General features: G+C 35.3%; 1 protein-coding gene across 4 annotated transcripts in view; it reads left to right on the forward strand.

The window, feature by feature from the left end:
- The window catches only part of LOC149083163 (uncharacterized), a 54453-nt gene that overhangs the window by 24323 nt on the left and 9704 nt on the right, over positions 1–20426 (forward strand). The window contains exons 1-10 of one of the 4 annotated variants that reach the window (XM_089236328.1): positions 391–663; positions 2544–2725; positions 4039–4165; positions 7770–7970; positions 10003–10074; positions 11330–11425; positions 16582–16694; positions 18590–18659; positions 18789–18898; positions 19000–19132. In XM_089236328.1, the coding sequence (XP_089092454.1) occupies positions 577–663; positions 2544–2725; positions 4039–4165; positions 7770–7970; positions 10003–10074; positions 11330–11425; positions 16582–16694; positions 18590–18659; positions 18789–18898; positions 19000–19132 (1191 nt within the window). In that variant the 5' untranslated portion in view covers positions 391–576. Of the gene's footprint in view, positions 1–390; positions 664–896; positions 1031–2543; positions 2726–4038; positions 4166–7769; positions 7971–10002; positions 10075–11329; positions 11426–16581; positions 16695–18589; positions 18660–18788; positions 18899–18999; positions 19133–20426 lie in introns of those variants that run through there. The other 3 variants (XM_089236329.1, XM_089236330.1, XM_089236331.1) reach the window with 3 other exon arrangements.

A 20426-nucleotide genomic window follows, 5' to 3' on the forward strand; every position in this document is an offset into this window, starting at 1 on the left:
ACTAGAAAACCGGTCATCAGATGGCTCTACTGACTATACGAATAGGAAACCTCATAGCTCAGTGCAAAGCTGCTCGAGATCTTTAATACAGCTTTGGCTCATTGGCTGCCCCCCCCCACCCCCCGCGAGAAAGATGTTTTCCGATTTCAACACTAAGGGGCCATTAAAGTATTACGTAAGCAGATTTTCAGCCATTTTTGACCCCCTCCCTCCCCTTGTCAGCAAAACACTGACCCCCTCCCCCGTCAGCAGCTTAGAATATTTCATATCTTCAAAAAGGGGTGGTTGATGACGTAAGCAACCTTCAAACCCCCCCCCCCCTGTCATCAAAAGTCAGCAAATCAGAAACCCCCGTCGATGCTGACGTAATACTTGAATGACCCTTAATCTGAAATCGGTTGAAGTCAAAGCCGCTTGAAAGTTAATGCAACTTTGGTTAAAGCCGTCGGCGTATTCCGTAGCATCTCTGTTTTTTTTCTTTTAAATTCTGATTCATCACGATGTTCACGTGTCTCTGTTTTGAAGTTCATTTATTTTAATTTCTATTATTTGTAGTGATCACACCGGTGAGATAATATGCATGGGTCTCGAGATTTCAAAAAGCCATGGATCCCACCTCCCGCTAAAACGGCGAAAAATATCGATTTTAGACTCAAAACACAAGTAAATATCTCTTCGTTTGACAATTTCGACGCAACTGTTTCGTTATTGTTTCACTACCCAAGTGAACAAAAGCAACAACACTTGCATTTTATTTCACAAGAGGGGGGGGGGAGTGTCTTCGTAACCATGGGCGGGGATAAGGAGAAGGGGACAATATCAAAGATGTGCGTGGGTGACCCAGGGCTGCAACTTAATGGGGGGAAGGGAGGGCCAACTGTATAAGGAAACTTACTTATATCAAGATATTTCTCGGGAAGAACCCATAGGGACTTAAAACACTTTCGTCCTTTGCCCTCTTTGTTTATTTTGATTTTGTACTTGTAAAATGCATTGCTGTGATTTATACAGAATTGAAATTATTTCAGTGGTAAGTGTATGTTTTTGTCAAGTTTTATACTGAGTGATTCAAGTGATTGTGCGGTGTTTACAAATTTACGAATTTTCTTAACTTAAAATTGAATGTGTTGAATACGTTATTGTATTCTTGGAGTAACACAAATAAGACACTGAGATACAGTAGTTTGTAATAAACGTGTAAATTTATGTAATGGAGTCTATTCAAAATGCTATTCCAACTATGATCCAATATAATGCCTAACTCCTTGTACGACCAAAATTCTTTGGGACGGATGGTGGCGTTAAATCTCCATTGGACTGTATTTAAGCTTGCTTAAAATTGTTTATATCATTTATTATCATGCTTTCATTGTATATTATCACATTTTATTATCAATTCTTTTGTGATTTTTTAAACTGTTGTACTGTCAAACTACTAGTTGGAGACATTTAAGGGGTGTTCCCCTAACCACGAACATGGCAAGATGGGTATGGGAGCCACACAAGATACAAATCATATCGCAGTCACTTTTGCAGTTCATTTTTTTCCTCCGAAATTTTACAGGAAAACCTATATATCTATATTACTACTACATTGAACATTGGCCAGGGATATCCAGCCACTTCGTGAACTGACAGTCCATAGCTCAAATCATTTCTGCAAATTGACTTTGGCCGAACCTCTCGATCATTTCAGAAATTGGCCAGGCGTTTTGCAAATTGGCATCACTTCAGGCATTGGCAGTAACATACGTTATGTCTACAATATATATCCATTGACATCATACTCTCTCCCAGGCCTTCAAGTCCATCTCCGCTTATGCTTTTGACAAAATTTGCATTGCAAATACAAGCAAATTTAACCAGTCTTAGTTCTTAGTTTACATGGGGAGAGGAAGCATCCCATTCAGCATCAATGATGAGGTGACTGATCTAAATACCTGTTGTGATCCACAACAACCGAATTGGCTTGTATCTAAAATCCGGGTAATTTTATTGGCATAAAGTTATTGAAAATTATGGGGGGGGGGGGGGGGACAAGGCATGGATTTCGAAAATGGATCGTCAAACAGGACTAAAGCTAATTTTTTATGCTTTTAACCAGTGCCAGACACATCACATAAAAAATCTAGGTGCCAGAAAAAATTTTTAGGCACCAAAAATTTTTTTACCAGCAAAAAAGGTCCAAAATAATGCTTCTTTTGACTTTTAAATTTTGTGATTTAAATCAATGATTTAAAAAAAATCAAGTGATTTCAATCGCCATTTTAATCATGATTTAAATAAAGATTAAATCATCGATTAAATCACTGATTTAAATTGGTGTACCCTGTTATGAATTAATATTTTTTTTACTAAAAGTTGCACTACTAGAGAGAGAGAAGGAGCTTTTAGTACTAGTGTACCCTGTTCTTCGAATGATTAGAGTTTTTCGATAATCCGAGGTGGCCTTGGTCCCATCCACCTCGAATTATTGAGAGTTGTAGTTTTATTAAAATAATATTAATAGATTTATCTTTTTTTAAATTTCGATTTCATAAAAGAATTTTGGCGATTCTTCGAATCCAGTCTCACAAAATGCGTACATCCACAACAAAAGTACTGGTCAAGTTATTTTGAAAGTTACAAGAGAAGACCTTGAAACTCTGGGAGAGCTTCAGCAGAATTTGAAGTTGATGAAACAACAGTACAGTGTATTGCTAGCTTCATCAAAATTTTTGCAAAAGTAAGAAAATTTTGTATCTTGTTATAATTATAAGTATTTTACAACAGAAAACAACCATATATAACATTAAGGCTTGACAAATCCCAGGCTGTCGCGATGACTACTATTACTTAATCGTGCATGCAGCCTCATACACATTCCTCTGCAGAATTTCTAACAAATCGGTTTATATTGGAATGTATTGTGCTGTATGCTTAGTCTTAACATATTTCTGCTGTCAGAGATTTGCTTGTTTCGTATTGTTGCCAGTGCTTCCATCTGTCGTCCATATTTTGAAGTAGAGATGGTAATTACAGACTTACTTGAATTTTTATGTTATGTAAGTATGATGTTGAAGGTCTGCCTGCTCTCTGCAGAGGGAATTTTTCGAATTGGAGATTGCCTCGCATTGGTGCCCAAAGTTGGAAAACCGCAGAAAACAAACTCCAGCAACCACCACTATGCCACCTACAGGGATCGAACCTGGATCCATCCTCATGATGAGAGTCCAGCACAATGCCCACATGAGTGCACAGCAGCAGGTCATGATGACTAAAAAATTTGTATTACTGCTCAAAATTTTCTATCCTCGGTTACTAGAATGGTGTTTGAGGACAACATAGAATTTTTATGATTCATATCAGCATACCCATCAGACTTTTTTATTTTTTTTCAAGCCGAGCACAACTCAGGTCTATCACCATGGGCAATTTACTACCTAGTTAGTTCTGCCGGAAGTGTAAGTATGTGTACCTAACAGTCTGAGTGTGTATCTAGTGTTGTGTATGATTTTTCAGTGCTGCCATCTATATCTCAGAAGTGAAGTGAGTGATGTGTAGTGACTGAATATTTTTACTGTTTGTAGGCCTGTTGCTCTCTGTGGCAAGACTTTTTAAACGGGGTGATCGGCTTGCATTTGCACCTCAAAGTTGGGAACCACAGAAAACCAACTTCAGCCGACCGACCACCACTGTGGCAACGGGGGGCTCGAACCCAGGTCCCCGCGATGCGAGTCCGTCACTATGACCACTCGACCACCACAGCGGCTACCCATCAGACTGAAGGGGGGGGGGTCACTATGTCATGAAATAATCAAAAGAAACATTATTTTGGAAATGTTTGTTTTTTTTTTTCAAAAAAAAAAAAAATCATTTATCTTCTAAAAACTTTTTCTGTCATTTAAACTTTTTCGGGTTTGTCAAGCCCTGTATTACACTGCACAGTAATGAGATTTTATCTGACACAAAGTTAAAGGATTCTGAATTGTCTTATTGGCTTTTTCCTTCTTGTAACATAGCGTTATAATTAATTTTTTCCTCCATATTTATATTTAGACCGTTAAGTGTGGATGATGATTCAGTTCATACAGTTAATGGAGTTATATCTCGGGCTGTTCTGAGCATCGATGAATTCGTATCAGCATTTAAAGACCACGAAATCAAGTTGTCAAATTTAGATAAGGTTAGTATGTTTTAAAATTTTGTTGTAAATCATAAATTTTGCTTTTTCACTTCAATCAATTAAATAACAGCTATAAAAACTGTTACAGTGAAACCTGTGTGTAACAATACTGTCTATGGTGATATTTTCTTTGTTCCTGGTGGAATTCCTATTTACTCAATGTATTTTGAACCTCCTATATCGATGAGCACTTTTAGATGCATCTGTCTGTAGCAATTTTACCTCTTTAGAAAGCTGGTAAAAGTACATTATATCCAGATTTTTTACCTTGAAAAACGACTCCCATGGTCCAGAATGCAAGATAAAAAAAGATGCAGCACATGATTGATAAGAAATTATTGCCAGGGGGGGGGGGATATCTGTCTCTCTAGGTGGGCACCAAAGCTGCATCAAAAGTGGCTTTGGTGTGGGCACTGTCAAACCCAAAGCTGGTTGATAGGAAAAACATAATTTCTATGGAGAAACTACTCGTAAGCCTGTGTGCCAAGGCCGGTCGTCCATTGGAAACTATTATGAGGGAAAAAATGCACTAGCAATGAACTAGTCGCACATATGGGCAAGACTACTATAGTGGTCTTGTACATACTCACGACTTGTTTTCTCTCCTGGTAGCTCCCATTAGATGATCAGCCTAAGCAAATGAAGCAGTAGAAAATTGTCAATATTTTTTTTGGGGGCATCTGCTATTTATTTTTTTTTACTCTTCCCAGTTACTGGGGTATTGCTGTTGGAGCTTTTTTCTGTTTTCTCATTTTAGCTTAAATTTTATCAAATTCTTAATTTATCAAAACTGATGTTTTAAGAGTTGAATTTATTTTTGTATCTCTACACCATTTCTTTCCTGTTTATTTTTCATGTTGATGTGTTAAAGCCTTGAATCTGCAATGACACAGCGTAAAACATTAATGTTTGAAGAAATTTTCATTATGAAGTTCTCAAAAAATTATTTATTAAAAATTAAATAATTTAAAGTTTATAAGATATAATTTTATATAGTATTTGCGAAGTGAATCTATAAGCACAATAAAATTAGTTGGTACTACATATAACGTTATATTACATGCACATTATACATATACAGCGTTAGAATTGGAAAGTAAATGGGTCCCACAGAGACCAGTAAATACGAGAGCCTACTGGTCCGCAGACATCATGAGTGGTCCGCTAACCACGGAATTGCTGTGAATAATAATAATAATTCATTTTCCTAAATATATTATCTTCTAGGGGAGTGATATACCACCAAAGGGTGCAAAAAGACATAAAAAACAATTAGAACTCAGTCAAACCTTTTAAAACCCCCCACTGTGAATTCTGTGGCTTTATCGATAAACAAATACGGAGGTTTAAAGAGTTATTCTTTTTTAAATTACATTTTAACAGACCACTTAGTACACATAATACAGCATATCAAAATCATTTTTGCTCATAAATTTTTGAATTTCGGCAGAGAGATATGCAGGTTTTATAAATATTTTTCACAGCAATAAACATTTATCACTCGACATTTAAATGGCTGAGACAATATAAAACGACTGCAGATTTTTGGTTCTCTCATAGGAGATTCTTCCGCAATCACAGAATGTATCCCCATGGGAAAGGGGCTTGCAAAGTTTTTTGCTGCTGGTCCCGCGGACCACCACATTTTTTTCTAGGTCCCTACATTATAGACGGGTTTTAATGTATATAGATGGACTAAAGAATTTTGAGACTCTAACAGCTTGGATTCAATTCAACCATTTGATGTCTCTTTACCCTTGACTGGCATTCTAAAAATTCTGTACGTAACTGCCATTGTAGTGCCATTTTGACTCCAGCAAGTATTAATGTATTTAAAAATCAACAGAAAGAGTTTTCATAAAAGCAATAGTTTTTTACATGACTTCATTTATCTATCAATCAAGTTGCTAAATAGTTTTTCAAGTTTTCCAAAATTTTTTTTTCAAGATGATCTTTTACTGAGACACGCATTTGAAAGAAATGGAGGGATACATGACTTTTTAATATGTAATTTTTAAAAAAATTTAAAAAACTTTTAATGCAATTTTCATGATTAAAACATTAACAGATTTTTAAAAACTTTCTCTGAAAATAAAATTTACAAATTCAAAAATAATATTTATCATATTTTCACAAGTGTGACCATGAAACAGTTAAATAGAGTGCCAGACCCATTTTTTAATAAATGGTCTACATCTCTTTCATCATGGTGACCACTATTGGTGTGGTCTGTTAGAATTCTTGGGGGTAAATTTTTTTTTTTTTTAAATCTAAATTTTCAGAATAAATACTGCAAAATGCAGTTTCTCAGGAAAAGCCCGTTTTATTTTGGAAATACATGTTAATTGCAAAAGCGATTATATTCTTGCGCACTCTGTCATTGCATGTAGGATCTGTGTTAGGCAATGTTTGCCATATCAAGCATCAAAGTTAGTCTTATTTGAAGTCAGAAACACCCAGTCCTTGCAAACACTATGACACATTGATCACACAGATCTTATGTACGACTCACTATCAGCACTGCCTTCATGCTCAACCACAAAATATATGATGTTTCACTATTCATTTGAAATAACTGATGCTTTTTCGAGGTGTCATTCCAATCTAAACATTTCAGCTGTCAGGAAAAAAAACTGTATGCAAGTGGTGAGGTGGGATCATTTCATACCCCATGGAAATTTCAACCAATGATATAAAGGAAGGGAAGTAAAAAGCAGCAGACGAATACCATAAATTTGTCAAACACATGTTTGTTTTCAACCATTTTCAAAGGTATTGATAACAGGATGGGCCAGATGCATTTTTTCTCAAGGGGGTTTCAAGATGAGTAATGCTTGGGGTACGAAACGTCCCCACCATGCCAGTTAAAGGTTAATGATGAGAAGAGAAATATTGGATTGATGGCTGCTCATCAATAAAAAACAGCCATTTGTTTTCAATAAAGATTTTTTTAAATGTGCTATAATATATACAGCCGTGCTTGATTTAACAAACCTGTACTTTGGTATCTGAACAATATGCCATATCAGTAAAAGTCTATCTCATTTACAAACCAATTGTTCCAGTTTGCAAAAAATAGCATATTGATAAGATAAAACTGTTTTGATTTTGGATCAGTTCAAATTTTTTAGTTTCCTGGTGCATTTGCAATAACATAAAAGCAGGGCTGGACAAATCCCAGGCACCAGGTTGCCATGGCCACTAAATGATTGGTATTGGCACCTAAAATTTTCCTTGTGTAGTTACCAAATTGCAGGCTGAGAGTAGCACAAAATGGTTGAAATTTATAGCAACTTATCTGCTAACATGAATGAGGGTCATTCATGGAAAAAGTCAAAAGAAGCATTATTTTGGACATTTTCCTTTTGATAAAAAAACTTTTTGGTGCCTAAAATTTTTTATGGCTTCTAGATTTTTTTGGAGATTTGTCCAGCCCTGCATAAAAGAATAGTTTTTTTAAATGTATACAGTACTAGCTAAATGATGGTCATTGTTCTAACATGTGAAAACTTTTTGAAAAAAATAATTTTCTTTCGATTAAAAATTTCATTTTTGCTATGTAATTTGTTCTTTTTTTCCAAGACTTTTATTTTGTGTATTTCAGTGTTTTGAAGAATATTCAACATTTCTTGAGCTGCCCCAATACCTTTATACTTGTAGAATAAGCAAAGACGATACAGTAGCAAAAGCACTAAAAGCCCACGAAGACACAACCTCAGCCTTTCAGTTCATTCTTGACTCACAGAAATCGGAAGATGTTCATTCAGTTTTCAGGCAGCTGGAGTTTTTAAAACAGAAAGTGGATGTAAGATACTTTATTACTCTCAATGAAATATCAGTAAATGTGATTAACTAAACACACTGCATTAAATATGTGTGTGCTGGGAAAACACTTTGTATGCAAAGTGGCAGGCAGCAAAATTTAGGGGGTGGCAATTTTAGGTGGGAACAAAGAACACTTGTAAAATTATCAAATTTTAAAATTGTGGGAGGGGACTGCAAAATAATGTTTGCCCCGGGTGACAAAAATCCTAGTTACGGCCCTGAATATGCAGATCAGTTTTCTAAAGTGGGAAGGTAATGTTGGAAGAAAGGGGAGAGGATACAGTTTGGATGAGTTATATATAAAAAAATATTGTACAGAGAGGAAAAGGGTGGTGGATGAACAAGGATAAAACCTACTTTATTCATCTTTTTCTTTTATTTCCTATATTAACAAAGGTTAATGTTAACAAAGGTACCAGTTTTAAAGATATATTGCTGATACATCAACCATACATCATTCAAACTTGTTGCAAAGACCCATAAGTGAAGGAATTAACTTTTAGAAATGAATGACAATTCATATGTATGCCCAGGATTCATTCATATACATATGAATCAGGGATGTATTAATAATTTTCAGTCAAACCCCAATTTAGTGAATCAAGAAGAAACCAGCAATTTTATTCGTTAAATCAGGGTCAAATTGATGAGCATACAGACTTGAAATGGTAAAATTGAAAAGCTACTCACTTTGGGATTGCTCATATAATTCATTTCTGACAACGATTGGAAAATTTTTTCAATTTCTTATAAACTTGAGAGTCAAGACAGAGCTCAAACTTGAAGTAACTATTGCTTTGCTTAAATCTAAACATATAGACAGCACAATGTTTTATGCTATTGGTGTACACCAAATGGCCACTGGTACTCCACATAATCCCACACACACACATTCTAAATGGCTTTATTGTCTCCTTTACTCAAAAAGGAACAGATTCCTACTCCTATTTTTGTTTGTTTCTAAAGAATAGCTGAAGGTCAAATACTGGGAAGTCAAACCTTTGTATTGGGGTTTAGGGAATGACGAGAAATCATGACCTCCATAAGCTAGAGTATTTCCCCTAGGCTGGGATCTTTAGCTGGCCTCAAGCCAGACTTTTCACGAGGCCTTCTGTAGTGAATTTATAACATTGGAAAAAACTTATGGTAATTTTCCCGGGCCCCAAGGGCCTTGCAAGAAATAAGAAAAATTAAGGATAGTTTGAAAAAATTTGTTATATTGAGAATTTTTATTCATTAAATTGGGGTTTGACTTTTATTTCTGCCAGAATTTGAGAAAAAAAGTTAAGTCAAGGAATTTGTTGAATCAAAGCTCATTATATCGGGATCCAATTGTAACTCACCATTTACTTCACTATTTCTAGGTTTATGAACTGGTGTGCTTTGATTCTGAAATTGATGTAACAACACAATATCTCAAATATAAATGTTAGGTATACTGTTTGTCATCTTATAAAAAAAGATTGTTCATGTTTAAAAGAACACCTTTCTAACAGGAACCCAAGTTCTCTGTAGCTACTTAAGAGAAGACAGTTTTTGATTCTATTTGTTCAATTCTCACAATTCATTATTTTTACAACACGCTAACAGTTTCCCCAACACATCACCCCCCCCCCATGCCAGAAGCATGAATGTGCTAATTTTTACTTTTTGGATTAATCAGCTGGTTTGATCTCTTACTTACTCTTTATATACTCTCTTACACTTTGATCTCTCTTGCTATCTAAGTTGTGTCAGAAACGTGAATGTTTAACTCCTATTAAAACACATGTTACAAAGCATTTTAAGAAAATGACACTGATAGAGTAACATGGATAGAGTAAACATTCAAACGTCATTTTCCCATGTTTTGGAAATTTGCACATTCATGCTTCTGGCAAGGGGGGATAATATGTTATTTTTCAGTTCTGAATTTTACCTCCCAACTTTCATTAAAATGTATTACAAGAGAATCTGATGTTGTAGTATAGACGTTTTTTTCTTTTTTTTTCTATGCATTTATGAAATCATAGGGCTATCAGAACCATTTCATGTCTCAAGGAACCCACCTGAAGAATGCAGAAAAAGAGCTGTCTGTTTTACAGGTCTCGTCACTATGTTACTTTGTGAAAAATTTTCATGACTCCTAGTTACACTAACTACCCTTATTTGCAGTACAATGAAACTCCTATACAATGATATTCAAGGGACTGGAGAAATGTATTACTTTAGATAAAATATATTAACACGCATGAAAACTGCATCAGGACCGAGAGTATATAGACGATTATCACGCTAAAATATAAGATTTTCACTGTATAACAATTTCAGATGCACTTGATACAGCTTGCTGGATTATATATTTTATGGGATCAAAACAAACTTAAGATTATTTGTTCTAGTGCCTATCTTCTGGACGGTTCCTTGTTTTAAGATTACAAATACATGTCTTTTAGTGAAATAATTTGAGAAGTTGCAAATAGCTTAATATATAAGTTATCATATTTTCCTGCACATTATCTGCAGAATATATGCTGAAAAACACAGGAATTTCTTCTATAGTGTTGCATATTTTTAGCTTCTTTACTCTGAAAGGTTGGAACAGAAATGTGAATATAACAAGAAAATCAATTCATAATAAATAATTTTTTAATAATTTATAAATGGCACATCGAGAGTGAAAATCAACTTTTTTAAGCAAAAACATGACAAATGGTCTCTCATTCTGTAAAATTTCATTACTTATGAATGAAATTTGCCTATGCAGATTATATGTTGCTGCGCTATACAATGAAATTTTTTCTCAAAATGCACTAATGTCTGCAGATTATATGTAAGATATTAAAGTAGTTTTTACTGCAAATAGAAGTCTGAAAATGTGCCTTATTTTGATGTAAATAGCTGTATTTTCACTATAGTTTCATTTAATTCTAAATTTTACTCAATGAACAAGAATTCAGCTCATGAAAATGACTTAATTTGTGTGCACAGTTAATCAAATTGAATGGATAAAATGTATAAGGAGTCTTTTTTTTCTTCACATTTGTGGGTAAAATACTTATATTACACTTTAAATACCAGAGAAAAACTTCCAATAATTGTTATTCATTGCATGGTTTGTGATTGTTATGATAGGTTAATTTTTGTTAGATTGTTCCAAGATTCCAATACATATTTATTTATATCATATAATGAATGTAGGCCTGTATCAAACAAAATAATTTAGCATTAGGTTATATTTTAGGCAAAAGCGGTCCCGGACCTTTGTCGTACTGCCAAAAAAGATTTGTGCAAAAAAAAAGGTTAATCTTTGAAATATCTTTTTGCAGACCACAAAAATCATTTTAAAATCTATTGCAGGTGCGAGAAAAGTCCTTAGAAGCAAAAATTGCTCATTTAAAGACTGAACTTGATCACAAAAATGGTCAAATAGAGAAACTGAACTTGCTATTGGACGTAAGCATAACTTTGTTATTATTCTTTTAAAGTAATATTCATAAACATGAACGATGCATTTGTTATTCTGATGACCACATTGTTAATAATGTATCATGATCAATTTGATGGTTTCTTCAGTTTTAGTTCACTTGAATTTATTATTATTATTAATTATATTTAATTAATAATAATAATAAATAATTATTTATTATTTATATTAATTTATTATTTATTATTATACACTGTATATACTCTGTAAAGAGGTCTGAGGCTGTCTTTTTGGCAAAAGAGGTCCCAGACCTTTCTCTTATTGTCAAAAAAGATCCGTGGAACACAAAAGGCTGAAAATCTCTGAAATATCCTTTCACAGATATATCCACAAAAATCATTTTAACTGTTTAAAGACCAAACTATGAACAAAGTCATTTATTGTTTTGAAATTTGGAATTTGAGGTCCTTTTGCATGCCTATACATAGATCAACTTTGAAATTTGAAGAAAATTTTTTTTTCTTTGTTTTTCACGATGTTCCATTAATGGAACATTGGCACTTGGGGAGATGTGAAAGTGGAAACTGGTAGCGCCTATATTCTCACAATTATTTATTTCTGGAGTACAGTTATCACACAAATTTTCTACTACTAATTCGAATTCACAACACATACTGGTTTTTTAACATAAAAGTGAGTGCAGAAAATGCAAATTTTTTTATAATGGCAGTGATAAAAGAAGGAAAACATATATATTTGATGGACCTGTTTGTCACATTAGTCCATTTGTACATAGTGTTTTTTTGGCAAACCGCATACTTTCCTTGCATCGCAGACACAATATAATGGCCATCAGATGACCTGACATCTTTTTTCAGCTGACAACTTGGATCTGGATGAACAATTCTCTTCGGAATTTCAAATGCGAAATACGATTCGCTTCTTGCAACTCTGAATGAATTATCCAACATGCTATAATGTCCATAATACAAATCTCTTCCAATGGAAAATCCAGAGCTGAGATTTTGATCGGATTTTAGAAAAAAAAAATGTTATCCTATGTAATAGTTTTTTTTTCAGATTGCTCAAAACTGTCTTGCCTTTTCTTGAAACTTGAGTGTTGCACTTATGTTTTGCTCTTTTTTTTCTGCCCCCACATCTTTTGAAGAACATGTCCACAAGTCAGGAGTTTTCTAACACCTCATCCTCGTTGTTGCAAAATTATCTAGCATTTCACATACATCAGTTGGAACTGTTGATACTAGATCATTTTCAACACTATCATTTTCATCTGTGATATCCCCATTTTCATTAGCACGTAATTTTCATATATCTACGTCCCCTAATTTGGAATCTGAAAGAGTTTCTAAATATCCTACAGCTTCTAATGTGAGATATATTTTTGATATGGTTGCACTCAGCTGAACACAACAAGATTATCTACGATTGCCGAACTCGCATTGATTAGTCTGCAGTTCGCAAAAACATACATTTTTAAGAATGCAAGAAGAAAAAAAGTACTCACCCAATATAAACAATCCACCCCAGAAAGCACATTCCTCTGTGTCATATTACCCAGAATTCGCCCCTATACACATGTTGATAATACCCTGGGATTCAAACGGGAAAATTGAAGCAGCGCACTGCACATTAGATATCTCTAGAATCCTGTTCTCTTGAAAGACCAATGTTCCATGAATGGAACATGCATTTTTGAACGCACATAGCTCTTTAACGTTTAACAGTACAAAGAAACTAATTGATTTACTTTGATTGATATATTAAGTGGTAGAAACACACAAAATAATTTTCAATTTACTTCAAAATTAGAATTTTAGCAAATTTTGATTGAAATGGGGAAAAAATGCCCAGAAATGTCAAATTTGAAAATTCTGTCAAAAATATTTATATCAACATTAATTTTGAAATAAATTAGTTTCCTGATTTATTTCAAAAAATACTTTGAACTCTCATTTATATATGGTAAAAAAAACAAATGTTTTAAATCAATTTTTATCTGATATTTTTGTAAATAAAAACTATGTTCCATTTATGGTGGCCTTTAACCGGTTAATCTATACCACCTGGAAAGTATGACAACTTTCATGTCTGTGTTTTATTCTCATTGTAGACCCCCTAATACTTTTATACCTGCCTTGTATGTACCTTAGACCGGGATTACACTATAAAAGTTTGATAAAATCCCTTTTATAAAAATCCAACCAATAAAGCTCATAGATTACATTTGTACAAATGCAACCAATAATCTTATTGGTTGAATTTTTAAAATTTTAAAAAGTCCTTTTTAAAAACTTATAATGTAATCCAGGCCTTAGAGCAGTGTTTCTCAACCACCGGTCCCTTATATCATTCATACCGCGCCGTGAGTGATTAGCCATTTCATTTTGTTGGTGTGTACAGTGACGAGCTCAGCGCATTAAATTCCCAGATTTTTGGAAAAGGGCACAAAAAAGTTTTATTTTCACGTGCCACGAAACGATTCTTTCCCAGGGAGCGTGTTTTATTCCTTCGTACTTCAGCGCCACCCGTTCCATAGTCGCACTTAGAATTATACGGGAAAATAATTTTGAAGAATAATTTTACTCTTCTCCAAAATTATAGGGGGGGGGGGGTATTTAAAAAAAATTTATATTAATATTTTTAAATTTTTTTCTTTTTTTAAGCGGTATTTTATCTTATGAAAAAAAAGTTACGCAAAATTTGAAAGAGTATTTTCTGTCCTCTACAAAATTTGGAGGATTGAAATTGAATTCAGATGCGTATTGGATTTTCCCAGCAAGTTCCTGTTCTCAATTTTGTCCCCGAAAATCGGATTGTGGTAACCGCATCTCCTTATTCAAATTATTGGCCCCTCATCGGGCTTTTCATCGTGAAACGCTGATCATATCCTTAATCCTACAGCTGAAGATGGTTTACTCATCCAGTGTTTCTCAACAACCGACCGCGGTTTCCGTTTTCCAAAAAAGAAAAGAAAAAAGTCGCTACTGCAAGCAGCAGAAATTACTATGGTCAATCTTGCGTCAAATCCTGATGTTTCGTGAGGAAAAAAATTCATTTCATGAATAAGAGGTAGTCCGCCGAATTATGAGAGTTAATTTGTAAATTTCACCAAATAACGAGTGCTAAATTGCCAAACATTGTGTTGAATGTCCTGAAATTTGCTCCCATTTTGCAACAATTTCTTTCTGAGTATAACTGAAAAACAAGAAGAAAAACTTAATTTTAAAGAATTTGTGTATATGTTGATCCATTTTAAGAGAGGTGAATAAAGTGTTGCTGTGCAAATATATATATACAAGGGGTGATCAAATGAAAAAGTACGAAACGAGTAAAAACGTAACAGTTAAATATTGCATATTCCGCCATGGGAGAACGTAGCGAGACATCTCGGGATGCGATTGGAGTCTCTGACTGGGATCGGAGCATGCGCGGGCGCCCGCATGCGCAGGAGAGAGCAGAGGCTCTTATCAAAAGCGGCGTCCAAATGATTGTGGCAGTCCGTATGAGGACAAGATGGCATTCGTGTTGCAAAATTCGATGATTGAGGAGCAGCGAGGTGTTATCCGATTTCTGACAGCGGAAGGTGAGAAACCGGCAGCTATTCATCGCCGGATGGTGACAGTTTACGGGGAGAAATGTGTCTCTGACAAGTCTGTCAGAAAATGGAGTGCCCGTTTTCGTCAGGCCGTGAGAGAGTGGGTGATGACCCGAGACCAGGCCAGGCAAAAATTGTCATCACGAGCGATCTCATCGACAAGGTGGACGGCCTAGTGAGAAGTGATCGGCGTGTCACATTGCGAATGTTGGCAGTGAAGGTGGATGTCAGCTATGGAACCGTGTGGACAATTGTTCATGACAGGTTGCGATATCGGAAGGTGTGTGCCGCTTGGGTTCCAAAGCAGCTCACCGACCAGCAAAAGGAACTGCGTATGGGGCTAGCACTGCAACATCTGTTTCGGTATCAGGAAAACCCCGCTTTCATGGAGCGGATCGTCACAGGTGATGAGACCCGGTGCCATCACTACGAGCCAGAGACAAAGCGGGACAGCATGCAGTGGAAGCATGCGTCGTCACCTCCCCCTAAAAAGTTCAAAGCCGTGCCGTCAGCAGGCAAGGTGTTGCTCACCGTCTTTTTCGACGTTCAAGGTCCACTACTTGTGGAATTCCTCAAGCACAGAAAAACCATTAACTCCGATGTGTACTGTGAGACACTCTGACACCTACGCAGGTCCATCAAGAACAAAAGATCGGGGCTGCTCACGAAGGGTGTGGTTCTGCTCCATGATAACGCGCGTCCACACGTCTCCAAAGTCACGCACATAGAACTGGCCAAGTTCAAGTGGGAGCGGTTGGACCATCCGCCCTACAGTCTGGACATGTCGCCCTGCGATTTCCATGTGTTTGGTCCACTGAAGAAACACCTGAAAGGGAAGCGCTTCAACTCGGACGACGTACTCAAGGACGCTGTGAAGGACTGAGTCTCGTCACGGCCACAGGAATTCTGGGAACAAGGAATCCTGCGGCTTGTTCATCAGTGGGATTGTTGTGCTCAGGCCTATGGTGTATATTTTGAATAAAGTCTACATTTGTACCCACCCTGTCGTTTCGTACCTTTTCATTTGATCACCCCTTATATATATATATAAATAATTTTGTATGAAAAATGCTGTGGTTTGTCAGCTGTGGTTTTTTATTTTGAATAATTGGGGGAGGGGAATGAATATCACTTTTATAATTTATGTGATGCTGTTATGAGTTATATTTTTGACCGAAACTTGAAGGTTTTAGAACACTTTGGTGACAACAGAAAAGTATGTATGTGGATTGATTATTTTATGAATTCTCTTATGATGCTGGGTAACAAATCAAAAAATGTAATTTCTGAACCACTTCTACATCTATATTTTTGAGAAGAGGGAAAATTTGTTCGGCAAATTAAAAAAAAATATATAAATTTGCATATATGCCCTGCCTTTTTTTTTTTTTTGCTGTAAAACTTGTAAGTTATGAAGTTTGCCACAACTCCTTAAACTCTGCTTGAAACTCCTTAAAAAGTCCTTAATTTTTGTTTAGGAAATTTTGTATGAACCCTGTCTAAGAATCAGATATATTTGAGCTATTGTTTTTAAAATATCATTGAAAAATGATTTGGGCAACCTTTTAGGAACACTATATTCAGATGAAAGGAGCAGAAGAGAATGAAAAACTCATAGTGGTCATAGAAGAACTACAAAACAAGTATGAAGCAGAAAAAGAAACTCTGAAACGAGCTTTGAAGTAATCATTTTTATGTTTAATGCAATGGTGATCATAAATCTGGTCAAAGAGGTTTTCTCTTTCTTTGATTAATTTTTCCTTTAAGTGTTACTACAATTATTTCTTAAAAAAATTTTTATATGTTCATACTAAATATTATGAAATCTTTTTGTCAGGAAAGTAGGGAGTTGCTGGTTTTTTATTATAATGTTCATTCATAAATTTTCTGTGCTTCAAAATTTATGATTCAAAATCTTAAGTTTGTCATTTCTGTCAAAGTGACTTTGTCTTTGAGTGCATGTACTGTACACCAGTCGTGTGTTTTTTGTCCCCCACGCCCCTCCATAATAGTTTAGTAGATATTTTCACTCATAAAAAAACCACTTCAAAGCATAAATAGGCACACAAATGCATATCTCCAGCTTGCCATGATGTCCCTAACAAAGATTGTCAACTTCCCTAGGAGCCACGATGCACACTTTGAGAAAAACTAACATACACTGACACTCACTAGAGAGGAATTAAATTAAGGTGATGTGGGAACTGGATTAACTGAAGCACATCTAGCTTGTGCTTCTCTGTGATTTTCCAGACTTCGAGACACAAGTATGAGCTTTTCTCCCATTTCAAAAGTCTCTCTACAGAGAGCAGGCAGACCCTCAACACGATACTAAAATAACAAAAAAATTCAGGCATCTGCAGTTTTACGAAGGTTTTGATAGCTGGCTGATGTGGAGATGAATTCAAGAAAGAAAATTCAACTGCCCTCGTGGGAAATCAAATCCTTGTGAACCGTTGTAACCGTATCTGGACTACAAAAGCAATGAATCCTCTTTCCTTAGAGATCATGTGTGCTGAACAGGGTAGACAGCCAGACCTAACTCAGGCAGAAGCTCACATTACTGACAATACTACTAAACCACACATGCACCTCATTCATATTCCTCTATGGAACATGTTGGAATTTTCATGTACGTTTAGTGAATCAAATGTGAGGTTTGTTTCTGTGTAATGCTGCCATCTGTTATCAATTGTTCTATCTATGAGTGAAGTGTAATGATTGAATGATTGTAATGTTGTGGGCGCGGTAGCCCAGGTTGGTAAGATACTCGCCTAAAGTACCAAAGGATGTTTAGAGGTATCGCGAGTTCGATACCCGGTTCGTCCTCGTCAGAAAACTTTCCTGACACAGGGGTACAACAAAAATGGCGACATGACCGCAGCAAAAATTACTACCGCAGGGAGTCCCCCATCGAGGGGTTAGCGCACCAACCTCTCGACGAGTATAAAAAACAAGCCTGCCGTTTGGAATCGGCAATAAATTGTAGGTCCCGGTCTAATTAGCCCTCGTGTGCAGAAAATGACTGTGGTGCGACAAAAATGATCAATGATCAATGATTGTAATGTTGTAGGCCTGTTGCTCTCTATCGTTGAGACTTTTTATTGGAGATATTGGCTTGCATTTGTGTGTTGAAGTTGAGAACCACACATTACTGACACTACCACCAGATGGTGACTTACGGTTTCGGCTGATGATATCAGCCAGTTGACAAAACCTTCATAGTACTAGCGGAGATTGACATAATCTTTGGATTTGCAGTTTCACTTAAAATATGGAAGACGGATGGCAGCACCATTAGAACACGAAACAAGCATAACTTTGGCAATGTAAATAAGTTAGGGCCAGACAATGAACATGCATGCATGCTATACATTCTCAAAATGCAATAATTTGTTAGAAATTCCCCAGAGGAATGTTTATGAGGTGCTTGTAGTATGATTAAGTGGTATGTACTAACTAGTACATCTAACTATTGACAAAGTTTCATGGTAATAGCCATTTTCCTTCTTTATGCTCCAATTTCATTCTGTAGGTATGGTTTGAAAATATTATTCTAAGGTTGTTCTCAATGTAGGCTTCAGACTTGCCGAGCTGAAAATAACGAGTGCAAAGTTTCTGATCTACAGCAAAAGTTGGAAGAACTGGTAATTTTTCAGTGTGTGACTATAAAAATTTTCATTTTTTTGTATTTTGTATACCTTTCTTTTATTTCTGATAATCCATAATATATGATAATTATCCATAATAATGATAAATTTTTCATATGATTATAGGACCATGCATATTTTGAGTTGGCAGAAGAAAGAGATGGGTGGAAAGCCGAAATGACCACATTAAATAACAAATATATAGCACTTGAAAACCACAAAATCTCTCTGGAAAAGTATGAAAAGTTCAAAACTTCCACCTTTTACATAATCACTTTTTTTTTGTTAATATGTAAACATTAATATCAGAAGAAAAGTAATTGACATTTTTTTCCAGAAAAAGCGATGCATTAGAGAGTAAAGTTGACTCACTGAACAGTTCTGAACAAATTAATGAGCAGTTGAAAATTGAGTTGGGTGTAAAAAGCAGCATGTTGGAGTCTGCATCTGAGGAAAATAAAGCACTCAAGGTATTTATGTTTGAGTTAATGTACATATATATCTGTGTACAGTAGGTATATGTTTATACATATTATTGGTTCCTTAGAAAGCATGACTTAATGCACTTACTGGTTGAGAGAGAGATAAGCCATATTCAGACTGGAAGAACTAATTTTTGATTATCAAAGCATTAAATTGGTATAGTTGAGAATCCTGTGTGTATCTTGATAGTTACAGGGCTCCCACTCTTTCTACTTTTTGGTAAAATGTCCTACTTTTGTCCTACTTTCCCAGTTTTGTCCTACTTTCTAGTTTTTGTCCTACTTTTCCTACCAAATCCTATCGACAAAATTTGTGTAATTGATTTTAATTGAGCAGGAAATTATTGATATATTGCCAAATATTACAAATGTTGGAGAATGCAATTAATGATTCTGCCAAAGCAGAAATTGTATGATTTTTAAGGTAATTTAGGGGGGGGGGAGGGGTATGTGGACCATTTGGTTGATTAATTTTTCATTTGCTTAGTTTGAGGGTTCAACAAGTATAGTAGTCATTAAAAACTTCTGTCTGGATGGGAAAATAATTTTGTATTTATTATATTCGTGGTCTTGGACAGTAATTTTCATCATTCAAAATTATGGTGCAAATAGGTGAAACAACAGTTTGCATTTCAAAGCAGTTGGATACATAGGCCTATTCTAGGTTTGGTGATTCTGATGCTACCCAATAGCATTCAGTTGTCTTCCGTATTTTTAAGGCATGAAAAGGCATAAACAATATTTACAATGCTCAGCAAAGAGCTAGAAATGGAAGTGCTTCATATGTCAAAAATGATTACATTGGCATTGAACAGTAAAATGTGAAGAAAACAGAAAAATTTAAAAAATGATGAGCAACGCAATAAAACTATCTGGTTCACCTTGCCTTATATATGTCGGATCTTCTAATTTACACATTTTTTGCAGTGTGCTTTCGAAAGTGGTCTCGAAGGTGTGTCATTCTTAAAAAATGTACATCTTCGAAATTTGCTGTGCCTTGTCGAAGAGAGTTGAGAGTTGACAAGCTCATCACTTTGGAAGACTCCAAAAAAGAATGTAATATATATATGAGGAGAGACAGCAAAGAATTATCTGTGGTTGCTAGTGCACTGTTTTGGCCAAAAATTGGTTTTGTAACCAAGTCATTTGTCATTTTGTTTTAGTTTGACTGAAATAGTGCTAGGGGAAAAAAAAGTTAGTTCAAAATTAAAAAAAAATTTTTTAATTATTTAAAAAATTTTTTTGCAAAAAAAACTGTTTTTAGGGATTTTTTTCCCTTATG

This window comes from Pholcus phalangioides, unplaced genomic scaffold (genome assembly GCF_987345545.1).
Source record: "Pholcus phalangioides strain wild (caught in Gottingen) unplaced genomic scaffold, Ppha-v1.0 ptg000009l_1, whole genome shotgun sequence".
NCBI classification, from domain to species: domain Eukaryota; kingdom Metazoa; phylum Arthropoda; class Arachnida; order Araneae; family Pholcidae; genus Pholcus; species Pholcus phalangioides.